At 46.7% G+C, this 14,722-nt stretch overlaps 1 protein-coding gene across 3 annotated transcripts in view; it reads right to left on the bottom strand.

Moving 5' to 3' along the window:
• FAM171A1 (family with sequence similarity 171 member A1) overlaps positions 1-14,722 on the bottom strand; it is a 154,029-nt gene that overhangs the window by 42,413 nt on the left and 96,894 nt on the right. For all 3 annotated transcript variants that reach the window (XM_071210053.1, XM_058282367.2, XM_071210054.1), the window contains one exon: positions 7,520-7,678. In XM_071210053.1, the coding sequence (XP_071066154.1) occupies positions 7,520-7,678 (159 nt within the window). The remainder of the gene's footprint in view (positions 1-7,519; positions 7,679-14,722) is intronic.

The following is a 14,722-nucleotide window of genomic DNA, read 5'->3' as shown; positions in this document are numbered from 1 at the left end:
GTGAGGGTGTGGGGTATATGGGAACCTCTTATATGTTTTAATGTAACATTTTTTGTGATCTATGTATCTTCAAAAAAATACAATTAAAAAAAAATTACTTGGTGGAGGGCCATAATGAAATGAAATGTTTTAAACTAGAGACTGCTTTCTCTTTTTTTAATGGGTAAATTTCTTCAAGGACAGCTTCAAAATATTAACTGACTTCTGCTAAAAGGATACTGTTGAAAACTTGGGCTTGAAGTATTTATGAGTTGATTTAGTTGCCACTGTTACTTTGATCTTTTTAAAAGGAATTTAATATACCAATTAGTCTACATGAGATGTCTTTTATCCAAACCAATGATTTAACGATTGCCTATTTTACAGATAGGTTAGGGAATTCTTATGAGCTTGATGTTTATACACTTCAGCAATCCATGTGAGATTTCATTTCGAAATGTATTCTGTCCTTCTTTTAAATTTTCCTTGAACACAATAAAGAAAACACAATGATAAAAATCCCTTTAAGCTAAGTCCAAACATAACCTATTGGAATTCTTATTTAGTTACTTACATACTTACCTGTGATTAGGACTGAATTCAATGTTTTAAGTTAATCTAGTGAATTTTTGAGTTTTAAAAATAGCTAATTTCCACACAGCAAATGACAGCACTACCTTGCATGCTTATTCCTGTGTCTGGTTTTCAATGAAGGGAAAGGCATGGGAATGGCAAGTCCATCAAAAGTCCATGTGGGAAACATAGATTCAAGGTCAGAAATCTTTTAGTCTGGCCATTTCACTTTAGGATACAGGAAACTAAATTCCAGTCCACAAAATACCTTCTGTACTGTGACATGAATTTGGCAACTGTCCCCAAAGTCGTCAGTGTGTCATATTCACACTGTACCATGACCACACTGTACCACATCCACTGTCTACACCATGGTGTGTTCATACCATGTCCACGTCCATGGGACCGTGTCCACTTGGTGCCATGCCCACTCCACATCATGTCCCCTCTGGACCATGTCCACACTGTGCCATGTCCACTGCTGCACTTGCATGCCATGCCCACTCTATGTTGTGCCCTCACTGTGCCATGCCCACACCATGTCATGTCCACACTGTCATGTCCACAGCACATCGTCCATTGTGTCACGTCCACCTTCACTGTGCCGTGTCCACACTTTGCCACACCCACACATCCTGTCCCGTGTCATGTCCACACTGTGCCACATCCACACATCATGTCCACTCTGTGTCACGTCCACCTCACTGTGCCGTGTCCACACTATACCACATCCACACATCATGTCCCCCATGTTACACCCACACTGTGCCACATCTGCACATCATGTCCCCGTGTCACACCCACACTGTGCCACATCCACACATCATCCACTGTCATGTCGACACCACATCATGTCCACTCTATGCCATGTTCACTCTGTACCACATCCATGCTGTACCACATCCTCTGTGCACCACATCCACCCTAACCATGCCCACGCTGTGCCTTGTCCACACTCTGCCATATGTACTCTGTGTACCATGTCCACTCTCAACCAGTTCAGGCTATGCCACATCCACACAGCACCATGCAGTGAGATGTAATTTAAAATGACAGAGAAAGTAAGTCGCTTACTCAGTCCCCCTTGGATAACTACTTAGATAAGGTTTATAATGAGGTAGTGCTGTATCGTCCATCAGTCCCCAAGGGAGAATATCTGAATGCACAGCAGACGGTAGAAAATCACTCCCGCCTCTTCACCTGACTCCTCTCCCCCTTTAATTATGCCATCCGATTCCTAGAAGTGGCACCCCCGTTCTCTCCACCTTTGCAAGTCACTTTGCTCCTCTGCAGTGTGTTTAGCTCATCTGAAAAAATACAACGTAAGGAGGCTGGACTAGAGTCCATAGAAAAAGCACACTCAGCTATAAACATTCAGGAAAGAGCACATTAATTTAAAGCACATGCATTAGGGTCATGTGGTTTTATGTTCTTCAGAAGTTCTCCAGCTGGCTAAAGCCACAGCAGGTAACTATCTTTGGTTTCCTGAGGTCTCTTTCCTCTTCAACGCTCCCACTCCAAATGACTCTCCTTCCACCTGCCCATTCCTTCATTCTGGAAGGATTCTTTTGTCCTTTGAAGAGCTAAAGCATTCTCTGTCCAGTCTTTGTAACGAGACTCCATGTCAGGCCAGGTCCTTGGTCCTGCTCCATCGTGATGTTACCTGGCTCCTTTTACACCTGAACAAAGACAGGTCTCAGGCCCAAGTGGCAGGTGGAGGGGGACACCCTCAGGCCCGCGAGATGAGCAGCAGGTGTATCCTGGTTCTGTGCCCAACTCAGTGGATGTCACAGTAACACACTTCCTCTCTGGGCCCCCAATTCTGTACTTGTAACACAAAAAGTTTGGCTCAGATCACGTCTAGAATTCTGTTTGGCTTTGCATTCTATACCAACTTTTCTGGATTTCAAGAAAATGTTCTGTATTTGTCAATTTGATATCTTTCCTCTGTCTTCCTGGAGTTGCTAGTAGCTAGTAAAACCAATCTTTTTTTTAAAAATTTAACTCTTTAAAAATTACTTTTATTTTTTAAAGATTTTATTTCTTTCTCCTCCCCCCCACCCCGCCCCGTTGCCTCTGCTTCCTGTCTGGTGTCTGTTCATTACGTGCTCTGTGTCTCTGCTCGTCTCCTTTTTTTTTTTTTAAGAGGCACCAAGAAACTGAACCTAGGACCTCGCATGTGGGAGGCAGGCACTCATTCACTTGAGCCACATGCACTCCCTGCTTGTTGTTCTCTCACTGTATCTCCTCGTTGTGTCATCTTGTTGTATCAGCTCTCTGCGCCAGCCCATTGTGTCAGCTGTCTTGCTCATCTTCTTTAGGAGGTATCAGGAACTGAACCTGGGACCTCCCATGTGGTATGTGGGCACCCACCTGCTTGAGCCACATCAACTTCCCCCAAAATTATTATTTTTAAAGAAGGTTTAGATTACATAAATGTTACATCGAAAATGTAGGGGATTCCCATATACCTTCCCCGCTAACCCACACTCTTCCCCATTGACATCTTTCATTAGTGTGGTACAAAACCAATTTTTTAAACACCCTGTAGGTTCACCATATTAAAAAAAAAGACAAATATAATAGCTAAGATTGTGAAACCCTTACACAAAAACATAGGGAAATGTCTTCAGGACTATATAATAGGCAATGGATTTTTAGATTTTATACCAAAAGTATAAGCAACAAAAGAAAAAAATAGATAAAATGGATTTCACCAAAATGAAAAACGTTTGTGCATTGAAGGACATTTGCAAGAAAGTGAAAAGACAACCTACAGAATGGGAGAAAATACTTGGAAAGCATATATCTGATAAAGGTATAACATCTAGAGTGCATAAAGAACCCCTAAAATTCAACAACAAAATGACCAGCCACCCAATTAAAAAATGGGCCAAGGATTTGAATAGATACTCTGAAAAGATAATCAAATTACCAATAAGTATACAAAAACAATAAGTATACAAAAGCAGGCTCAACATCACTGGCCTTTAGAGAAATGCAAATTAAAACTACAATGAGATACCACCTCAGACCCACTGGGATGGCTACTTAACTCAAAATAACAAGTGTTGGCAAGGATGTAGAGAAATAGGAATGCTTGTGCGTTGTTGGCGGGAAGGTAAAATGGTACAGCCACTGGGGAAAACAGCTTGGTGCTACCTCGGAAAGTTAAGTGGGGTTGACTGGGCAACCCAACTTCTAGATATATACCTAAAAGAACTGAAAGCAGGATCTCCTACAGATATTTGTATACTTGTATACATTGTAGCTTTATTCACAATAGGCAAAAGGTAGAAGAGTCCCAAGTGTCCATCAACAGAAGAATGGATTAAAAAAATGGGGCATATCCATACAATGGATATTCTGAAACATGCTACATGAAATTCTGATACATGCTACAACATGGATGAACTTTGAAGACATTATATTGAATGAAATAAGCCAGACACAAATGGACAAATACTTCATGATTTCTCTTATAGGACACACTTAGAATAAGCAAGTTCTCCGAGATAGAAGGCAGAACAGTGGTGACCAGGGGCAGGAGGGAATGGGGAGTTGTTACTAAATGAATATGAATTTTGGTTTGGGAGGATCATCTAGAAATAAATAGTGGTGAAAGTTATACAGTACTGTCAATGTACTTAATGTCAAAGAATTGTCCACTTAAAATGGTTAAAATGATTTTTGTTATATATATTTTACAACTGGACTCACCCAGCACAACTAACAAAAGGACAATGATGGACAATGCCCATCCCACAAGATAAAGAATATCCAGAACTGCAAGCAAGACAGTTCCATCCCTCTGCCCCAGGGGATCTAAAGCCCCTCTCAATCAAACAGAGTGGGCACCACCACTCAAGATTGAGGAATGAACAAACATAAGGGGGAATGCAACTATGGACTAAAGTAGACATTATTATCCTACTAATGGAAGAACATCTATCACTGATATAAAGGCAGTGGCCACCAGAGGTTCCTGAGGCAGGGAGAGGGTAGAACAAGTGTAACATGGGGCATCTTTAGGACACTGAAATTGTCCTGCATGATATTGCAATGATGGATACAGACCATTATACATTTTATCATAATCTATAAAATTGTGCAGTGCAAAGTATTAACCACAATGTAAACTACTGACCATGGTTAGTGGCAATGCTTCAGTATGTGTTCATCAATTGTAACAAATGTACCACACTAATCAAAGACGATGTTAACATGGGAAAGTGTGGGAGGTGTATATGGGAATCCCCTATATTTTTGATGTAACATTTATGTGATCTAAAGCTTCTTTTAAACATAAATAACCCTGTGGGAATGTCACAGGCCAAGCTGTGCCCTCTAGAAAGCAGAGAGGAGGGAGATTATGCTATGAAGGCATGGCGCTATTGGCTCGGGTGTGCCTGAACAGCAGGACAGAGCAGAGCCCACGGACAGAAGGAGCCAGGCGATGCTCCACGTATCTGTTTCTCCCTGTACAACCCCAGGGCCTCCGCTCTAACCCAGACACGACTCCCTTTGGGACAGTCCAAGGAAAACCCCGGGAGCATGTTCCGTTGGCCCTGGGGCCTCGTTCACCCTGCTGAGCCCGTCAGGAGCAGTCGCCCTCAAGGAGGTTCAGTCCAGGTTCTCGCTCTAAGCTGCAATCTCTTAGATGCCTTTGCTAAAACAGGACACAAATGGCTGAGGGATGAAGAGACGCTATGAACCAAGGGCACCTGGAGACAGACCTTAGCTGACTACCGCATGGGTCAATATGGGAACGAGACCCCCAGAGCGAGGGTCCCCCCAGGACTGGAGAAGGGCCGATTCTTTCCAGGTCACCCATCAGTTACTTCAGTGGAACAGAATTTGTGAGTCAACTTCCAAAGACTTTTTCTCTTCCCTCTGAAATAACTGAAGCATTTTAAAACAAAACAATCACCTCTAAAATCAACAGTCCCCTGTTCCTTCTGCTCTTCTTCCTGAATCTGTGCAGATTTCATAATTTATTCAACTGCTATTGGAGGTGAGGCCTGGAGGAGTAAACCAGCTGCAGGGACCCAGGAAGTCGCTCCAAGTTTGGGGTTTTCTCGTTGCACTCCATTTCGTGGGAAACAGGAGGGCGGTTTTTTGGCTGTCTCAGGCTGGACTTAACGATAAACAATTCTTTTCTCCCCAGCCTGTACTTCCAAAGTAAAAATTCAGCTGTATCTTTTGATAATACTTCCTGAAGATGACTGCTCTGCATCTGTAGGATGGCAAATTACTTACATGTTAATTGCATCATCAGCCTACAAAAAAATCAAAAGGAGGAGGAACACTTGTGCAAACAGGTGCCCTAGAGGGAAGAAAAGTGAACAACAAATCATCAGGCCTCCTTAATCCCTCATAAAATTATTAACAGTCTACAACATGGATCAGATGTTTTGGGTTAGAAAATCCTTTCAGAAAAATCTGTTTATGGAAAGCACTGGAAAATTAAGTGAAATTAAATAAAAGTGTGCTTGGGAAACACCACACCTGATTCTTTTAGGCGGCCTTAACCCACGTGGCCCTTGGTTTTCAGTTTTGTGCTGCATCTACTCTAAAGTTTCTTAAGAAACAACTCAGGACTGTGGATGGCAGGGCATTTTGGCCCTGTGCCCAGTGGCCCCACTGTCCGACGTGAAAGCAGCTCAAAGGCACGAGCCTGCGGTCTTTATCGGAGAAGGAATGGAGTTTCTGGCTGATGGTTGTTTATTAACTTTTTTTTAATTAACTTTTTAAAAATTTCCCCCCCTTGTGGCTTTTTTGCGTGCTGTCTGCTCTGTGTCCATTCCCTGTGCGCTCCTCTGTGTTCTTGCTTGTCTCCCCGTTTTTGTTGCGTCACCTCGCTGAGCCGGCTCTCTGTGGCATCTGCGGGCGGGGAAGCTCTCTCTGCAGCATGGGGGCGAACTGCCTTCACAAGGCGGCCCTGGGACGCGGACCGAGGGCCTCCCATATGGTGGACGGGAGCCCAGCTGATGGAGCCACAGCCGCTTCCCTGGCCGATGGTTTTTAATTTCTCTGACCTTTGACTGTAAGAGTCAGGCCAGGCTTCGATGCTAACAGCTGGAAGGAATTAGAGACCCCCCAGAAGAGGACTCTAAGTGAGTTCACAAAGTCTGTGGCTCGTTGCAGAGCTAAGACACAAAGCGAGCCAGGGGAAATGCCGGAGGTGGGAGCAGCCCCTGGCCCTAGGCGGCGGCTCCGCTCACCCCTCCTCAGCCTCCCGCCGGGTGGGGCCGAGGGGCAGCGGGCTCATCTCCCAATCACAGAACCTGGACTGAGCCCCAGGGCCACCTCTCCCCTCCCAGTTGGGACACGCGCCCCTGCCTGGCACATCCGAGGCCGAGGGCAGGAAACGCACAGCTCTGACCTGGCACTGTTTTAAACTACAATTGCAATGGTGAGACCTCCTCTGAATTGAACATATTTAGTCTTCAGAGTCACCTGGAAACCTCTCACCACACTCGCAGGAACTGCAGAAAGGCTCAGGAAAACCGTTCACTGAAACGCACTAAGATTCCCTGCAATGCCGGGTAGGAAGTGACACCGTTCTACAGATGCGATCTCGCAGGGGTCCCTTCTGTGACGCCGGTCGGTTCTCCCATTTCGGACCAATGCTTCCAGCCACGACGATTAAGAAAAGCCATAGCAGGGTGTTAAAAATGGGGTGGGTCAGGGGAAAAACACCAAATGCAAGATATGGGAGATATATAGTAGCAATATTTTGAGGAAGCTCTTAACAGCTTGTAACAAAGGTTTCGCCGCCATGCAACCTGTCGGGAGCAGGTCAGTGCATGTTTGTTTTGTAAGTTCTCAACTTTTACTACATTTAGACATTATATTTGTATGTTCATATATGAATGATATACTTGAATAATCTTTTTAAATGAAAAAGAAAAAACAAAAAAACAAAAAAACAAGCCATGGCTCGGAAGGGAAGAGAGGCACACACCTGTCCCGTTTCCATCCAGTCCTCGCAGGTAAGGAAAGCTGCCCACCTCGGCGGCGCTGCTGGCGGCCGTGAGGAAGGCGGTCAGGTCACTGTAGCTGGTGTTCGCGGGCAGCCTCAGGGCTCTCCTCTGGAAGTGCACGCGCGGCTGCGGCCGGGCACCTGCCGAGCGAGATTCACCTGTGTTACCTTCCCGCGGAGCAGGTGCACCAACGGAGGCCAGGAAGCGCCCTCAAAGGTCTCAGTACTGCATTCCCCACCCCCTGCTTTCCACATCACCCCCCACTCGGGCTGGACACAGAGATGTGACAACATGCTATTATGAGGAGAGAAATAATAGCCCATTGTCGCAGTTGTTCTGACACAGGATGTTATTTGGTTTCTTAACAAAAAGCCTTCCAAGTTGTAATTGTGAGCAGCCTTTTCACTGCACAGAATCTGTCCATGGGCAGAGGCAACATTTGTGGGAAAGAAAATCCACGTAAACAGAATGAGTAGATGACACTCTCTTGACACAAGCAATACAATAGATACCCTGATACTGCTACAAACATGTTCTTAATCTTCCTGGTAAAATCTGACTGAACTTCACAGACCAAACTGAAATGGAGTAAGATTCGCAAACAAGAACCGGCAGTAACAGCCCCCGTCCTCCCGGCAGAGGTGGCCATTTGGCACCCCTGCCTCGTCTACCGCGGGGGGCTGTGTCCTGCCAGGGACAGATTAAGCTGCAGATTTCACGATGAGACTTGAAATCAGGCTCCTTCTGGAGGACGCTCAGCTGCTGGCCTGGATAGACAGCTACCTCCTCTGTGTTCTTACTTTGCCTCCCACACTGCTTTGATGATAAAACCCAGACTTGCTTTCCCTGATGCTTAGGGACAGTGATGAGATGAAATGGTGCTGAGTAGTTCTGCACAAACCCAGTAAAACATCATCAAGACAAAGATCCATGGAAACGAGTTACACAACTCCTCCAGACTAGCACGCAGCAATTCCTCCCAAGCGATGGATCCCCGTGACATCTGGGCAGGCCGTCCCACCCACCTGGGCTGGTGGTCAGCGATGGCTCCTGCCCCTGCTGTCCTGGTATAAGTGCCCGAGGCGGTGATCTTTACCCGCTCCGGGTCCTTGTGACCCTGGATGGGAGATTTGGGGGAGAGGAGGGGGTAAGCCTATCTAGAAGCATTCTAGAGTAAGGGAAGTGTTAGAACTCAAGGGAAGTGGAACACCAACCAGTCCAATTCTCCTGCAGGCGAGGCCACAGGGCTCTAAGCACGGGGGCCAGCACGGGCCGCTGTCGGCAAGGTTGTCATGGCTCCGTGAGTGGAACAGAGTCACAGCGTTCCTGCCTCGTCCTCAAAACCAGGACGAGACCTGTGGGTGACTGGTTCTCCACCACATGGAAGACATGTCCAGAACAGAGCTGGTGGGACAAGGACCCAAGGCCACGATGGGCCTGTCCACCTCCAGTCACCTCGAGGACACTAGCTGGACACACAGTCCATCCTATTCCAGAATGCCAGCGCCCTGCTCTTCACCCCTGAAAGAACCCCCATGCAGGCACCTGCTGCCACGCTCTCTCTGTTCTCACCCTGCTCCTCTCTCTGGCCTTATGGAATGCTCATGACTTTGCGTCTTGTCGTCTCCTTGCTCTGCCTCGAGTTCCAGCCCCCCTTCCCCACTGGCCGAGAGCCCTGCCGTGAGCGGCCTCTGTCCTCGTTTGTTCCCTTGTGCACACGTCCCTGAGATGGAGCGTCAAAGTGGCCGCTTTTCGCTCCCCTCTACTCCCCCACCTACCTGACCACAGTTACCCCTTCTGCTGGTTTTTCTCCAGGACGGCGGCCTCTGAGGCCCTGTGCCCCGCTCTTTTGTTGTCGTTATTTTATTTATTTAATTTTCCCTTAATTTTTTTTTCAATTTTTTCCTTTATTTTCTTTTAAAGTGCCCCACTCTTCATCAGTCCACACGATGCTGCTGTAGCTCGTCGGTCAACCTGCCCCATGCAGGAGTGAGTGTTCCACCCTGGAAGAGACAGGGCAGGGGCTCTGCAGACAGGAAGCGCGGGGCAAGGAGGCGGCACAGCTTCCGAGGGCCTAGGCAGCAGGCACAGGCCGGCATGCCCGCCCACCCACAGCCCCAGATAGGGCCCGGGGCCCGGGAAGGCTGACGGCATTGTCAAGCCTCCTCAGGTGGAGTGGTGGTTAGATACTGGATTACGTTTGCAAACTGCTCTGTCGGAGGCCTCACTTTTCCTTGATTAAGTTATGATTAGGGCTTTGATTGGGCTACAGCAGCAGGACGTTGAGACCCCGCCCCTTGGTGGGTGGGGACCCACAGATAAAAGGCACGGCAAAGGACAGAGTGGGGAGTTTTGATGCTGGAACCCAGAGGAGGTGAACACACAGGAGAAGAACACAGAGGGATAGAGATGGCTCCTTAGACACGGCAGAGGCCCCAAGAGAGACATAGAGGCTTCCCCTGGTGGTCTCCAGCTGGCCTTGTGGAGAGAGCACAGCAGCTGAGCCAGGAGAGCAATGGAGCCCGAGAGGAGAGATGATACTCCTCCCAGCTGAGAGCTGAGAGTGGAAGATGCTGGGGCCATGGAGCCAAGAGAGGAAGCAGCAGCCTGAGCCCTGGCAGACGCTGGCAGCTATCATGCGCCAAATAGACTTTGGGGAGGGAAGTAACTTACACTTTATGGCCTGGTATCAGTAAGCTCCTACCCCAGATAAATACCCTTTACAGAAGCCAGCAGGCGTCTGGTACTTGGCCTCAGCGCCCCTTCGGCTGACTGCCACAGGTGGCTAGGAACAGACACCTGCTCAAACTAGACTGGGGCAGGGGGATGGCTGAAATAGGAGTGGGTGCCCGGGACCCCAAGAACCAGGAGCCACAGCCACCCACCTCAGGGTCCTCTCGCTCTCCAGCACCTCATGCCGCCTCCCCTCAGGGACCCTGGCCAGACCGGGGTCTACTAAGGCTGCAGCAGGGTCCGGGGAGGGTCCCCTGCCCCGCAGGCCCTCAGGGAGGCCAAGCCCACGACGGGGAAGCGGCCGGGAGACTTCTGAGCAGTTTAAGCGTCTAAGCTACCCGAGGGAGAGTGTAAATAAAATCTAAAGTGTGTGTGTGTGGGGTTAAGGGAACGGTTTGTTCTTGAGGGGACTGGGTATCTTTATCTCCGGGTACCCCCTCCTACATTCCCCACAGCAGCTGCTTCAAACTTCCTCTGTTCTTCAACAGCCTGCCCATCCATCCACCCCCCAAATGCTCAGCCCCTATTTTACTGAAAATCCAGGGCCGCCACTTCCTCTCTGCACTTCAAAACTGTCTTCTTCCCTCTTCTCCTCTAGCACCATCTGTCAGGGAAAAAAAATGTCCCCACTGTCCGCCACGCCCAACCCCTGGTTTATTTCAGGACTTGGCGCAAGCAGCTCCCCTTGCCTTCATCACCAATCTCCTCCTCTGTTGGCTCTCCCTCCCAACCAAAAACATACTCCTTTCTTCTCCATCAGGAAAAAACCAGCATGCCATGACTCTATCCCTGTACGTGACTGCCTTCTGTCCAGCCCCTGGTCTGGCTTCTGACCCACAGCACATGCTGTCCCTGGAAAGGGCAACCCACAATGTGCAATTTGCAAACCCCATGACCGTTTCTCAGCCTTCATCCTCGTTGCCCACCTCCTCTCAACGACTAACACTGTTCACTCGGCCCCTGCTGGGAGCACTGCTCCCCCTTCCTGGCATCCACAACTCTGCATCCTGATTCTCTCCAGTCTGCCTACCTTCTCCTTGGCAGGTCTTTTTTGCAAACTGTTAAAATTGGTGGATATGGGTACCTGGGACCTGGGGGTATGTTGCAGTTCTCTGTATGGGGTTTGTTTGATTTTTGCAACTGTCCTGCAAGTTTGAAATTATTTCAGAATAAAGTGTTTGAAGAAAAAAACAAAAACAATCAAAGCTATATATAAAAAACAACAATGGTCCTTAAGGCACATCTAAAGGAAAAACATTATATGCAGCTGATGTGCCCTGTTGGTCAAACACCCTCTCTGAAATATCTGTGCCTGACCAGAACCAGCGGAGTTCCAACAGGGCTGGGCCACAGGAGCTCTGGGCTGCATGTGTTCGATGCCTTAGGACAGGCAGGGCAGTCATAAGCTCTAAAGCACCCAGAGAGTGCCTACAACTGAAGGCAGGAGAATTGCATCCAGCATCCATGTGGAATATAAGCCCCCTCTTGACATAGATATGGAGTGGACACAACCATTCTAAGGTCCACAGGATGGAGGAATAGAGTATGGATTAGAGCAGACTTACTGATATTCTATACATGAACTATTGTGATTAGTAATCGAAGAAAATGTTGCATTGGTGTGGAGAAAGTGGCCATGATGGCTGCTGGGGGTAGGGTGTGGGAGGAAGAGATGTGATGTGGGGGCGTTTTTGGGGGTTGGAGTTGTCCTGGGTGGTGCTGCAGGGACAGTTACCGGACATTGTATGTCCTCCCATGGCCCACTGGGTGGACTGTGGGAAAGTGTGGGCTATGGTGTGGACCACTGATCATGAGGTGCAGTGGTGTTCAGAGATGTATTCACCAAGTGCAATGAATGTCTCATGATGATGGAGGAGGTTGTTGTTATGGGGGGAGGAGTCGAGTGAGGGGGGTGGGGGTATATGGGGACCTCATATTTTTTAATGTAACATTAAAAAAATAAAGACAAATAAATAAATAAAGCACCCAGAAGCCTTGCCTAGGCGATTCATACCTTCCAGGTGGTAACAGCAGGGCCTCACTCTGCAGACTTAATGTTGTCCGAATATCCCAATCCACACCCCAAAATAAAAAGGTGACTGTGGCATATCTGTGCCATTATTTACAGCCTCTAGTCTCTCGTTGTCATCTTCAAATGGGCTGGATTCTGATAAAGACAGGCATGGTTCAGCCTGATGTTACAGGCTAAACTTTCTCACGTTGGTGAGGAATTTTGAGGAAGAAGCAAAACCACTTCCTCACTTAGAGAAATCCATTGTTTATTCTCTGAGAGAGATGGCACAGTAGGAAGCTCCAGGAATCAGTCCCTCCACCAGAATGGCTATGAAGTAGGCAGGAACTGTCTGAATCAACTAATTCTAAACTCTGGAGTCCAGCAGAATACTCCACAGCGTCCAGGGAGGAGGAGGAAGAAGTTTAATAAATACTAGAATATTGCTCACTCCATGTGGGGGTTACCATTGCCTACTCCTCAACTTTGTGGCAGGCAGCAGTGGGATCTGGCCTCTGGTATAGCGTACTGGAGAAAGAAAGGGACATAAAAATCCAAGACTTAGAGGGGCAGGGCTGATCAGGGCTTTTGGTCAGCTACTTTGGATCACTGGAGGCGCAGCTGTAAGGGCAGCCATTGTTCCAACCTGCCCTAGACAAAAGAGATTTAAAGATGGTATGCTTCCCCAGAGCAGCACAGAATACTGGGAGGGCTGTATTTTCTGGGCAGGTGCAGAATACGCAGCTTTGGGTAGCTGTGGAAGAAGCATCTGAAACCTTTTCTAGTCCCTGCTTCAGATGCTTTCCAGAGGTGGCCAGTGCTCCTTTTATGGGTCCTTGGTCTTGTTCCAGCTGGGAAGGACTTGGGAAACTCCTCTCTGGCATGCCTCCCTTACCACAGCCAAAGCAATATTAAGAAGCAAGTGAGGCGGATGGCCTGGGCTTACCTGCTTTAAGTCCACAGTGGAACACCCAGGAGATGGAGAAAATCTGGATCTTGGGAAAGAGAGGGGACACACAAACTCTTGTAAACAGGGGAACTCCTAAACACTACCAAGGAAAGGCCCAGGACAACACACAGGCCAGAAAAGAGAGGGAGGACCCTGCACTTTGCATTGGCCTTCCGCAGACCTTCCTTATAGGAGGGCTGACACCCAGGAAAATCTCTATCTTATCACCAGCTGGTTACAAGCACAAGAAGCAGACATCTAAGGGAATAAACCCCAGGGTTAACATTTTAAAATATTAAAATATAGAGTGTGTAACAGAAAAATAAAAGAGAAACAAAGAAACAGGAAATGACGACCCATCCAAAGGAAGAGGATGAAATAACAAAAAACGTCAATGAAGACCAGACTGAAGGCCTACTGGACAAAGACTTTTAAAAACAGATCTTCAATATACTTAGTAAGATTTAGAAAAATACAGAGAAAGAACTAAGAATATGAGGAAGACAATGAATGAAAAATATGAGAATCTCAATAAACAGAACTTTTAAAAAGGAATAACACAGAACTACTGGAGCTGAAGAACACAATAACTGAAATGAAAACATTCCCAGGAAGGTTTCAACAGAAGATTGGAGCTAGCAGAAGAAAGAATCATTGAACTCAAATACAAGACAATTGAAATGAGTCAGGCTGAGGAACAGAAAGAAAAAGAATTATAAAAAGTTAAAAATAGCTTAAGAGACCTCTAGAACAGCACCAAGTGTTTCAATATATGCATTATGGGAGTCCTAGAAGGAGAAGGAAGTGAAAAAGGTGCAGAATAGTCAAAGAAATAATGACAGAAAACTTCCCAAACTTAGCAAAAGATGTGAGCATGCACATCCAAGAAGCCCAGAGAACAAAAAACAGGATAAAATTAGAGAAGAATAGAGCCTGTCAAAAATTGATCAAATTATCAAATGCAAAGGACAAGGAGAGAATTCTGAAAGCTGCAAGAAAAAAGAAACATGTTATGGACAAGGGAGTCCCAATTAGATTAAGTGCTAATTTATCATCTGAAACCATGAAGCCAAGAAGGCAGTGGGTTGAAATACTGAAGGTACTGAAAGAAAACAATTGCCAGTCAAGAATTTTTATCTGACAAAACTTTCTTTCAAAAATGAGGGAGAGATTAAGACAGTCCCAGATAAACAAAAGCTGAGAGTTCATCACCATTAGACCTGTCCCACAAGCAATGCTAAAGGGATTTCTTCAGACTGAAATGAAAGGACACTACAGAGTGGTTCAAAGTGGCATAACGAAATAAAACCTCCAGTGAAGGTGCTAAAATGCAAATGCATAAAAAAGAATGATAAATCTATGGTTTTGGTTGTATGTGCAAAGATATAATTTGCAATAAGTACAAGATAAGGTGTGGGGACAGAGGGAGACAGGAACAGTGTATGTATATGCTATTAAACTCAAGTTGGTATCAATTAAAATACAATTGCT

The sequence above is a fragment of the Dasypus novemcinctus genome, chromosome 20 (genome assembly GCF_030445035.2).
Source record: "Dasypus novemcinctus isolate mDasNov1 chromosome 20, mDasNov1.1.hap2, whole genome shotgun sequence".
Taxonomy (NCBI): Eukaryota; Metazoa; Chordata; class Mammalia; order Cingulata; family Dasypodidae; genus Dasypus; species Dasypus novemcinctus.
This window is presented reverse-complemented; position numbering and strand designations above follow the sequence as displayed.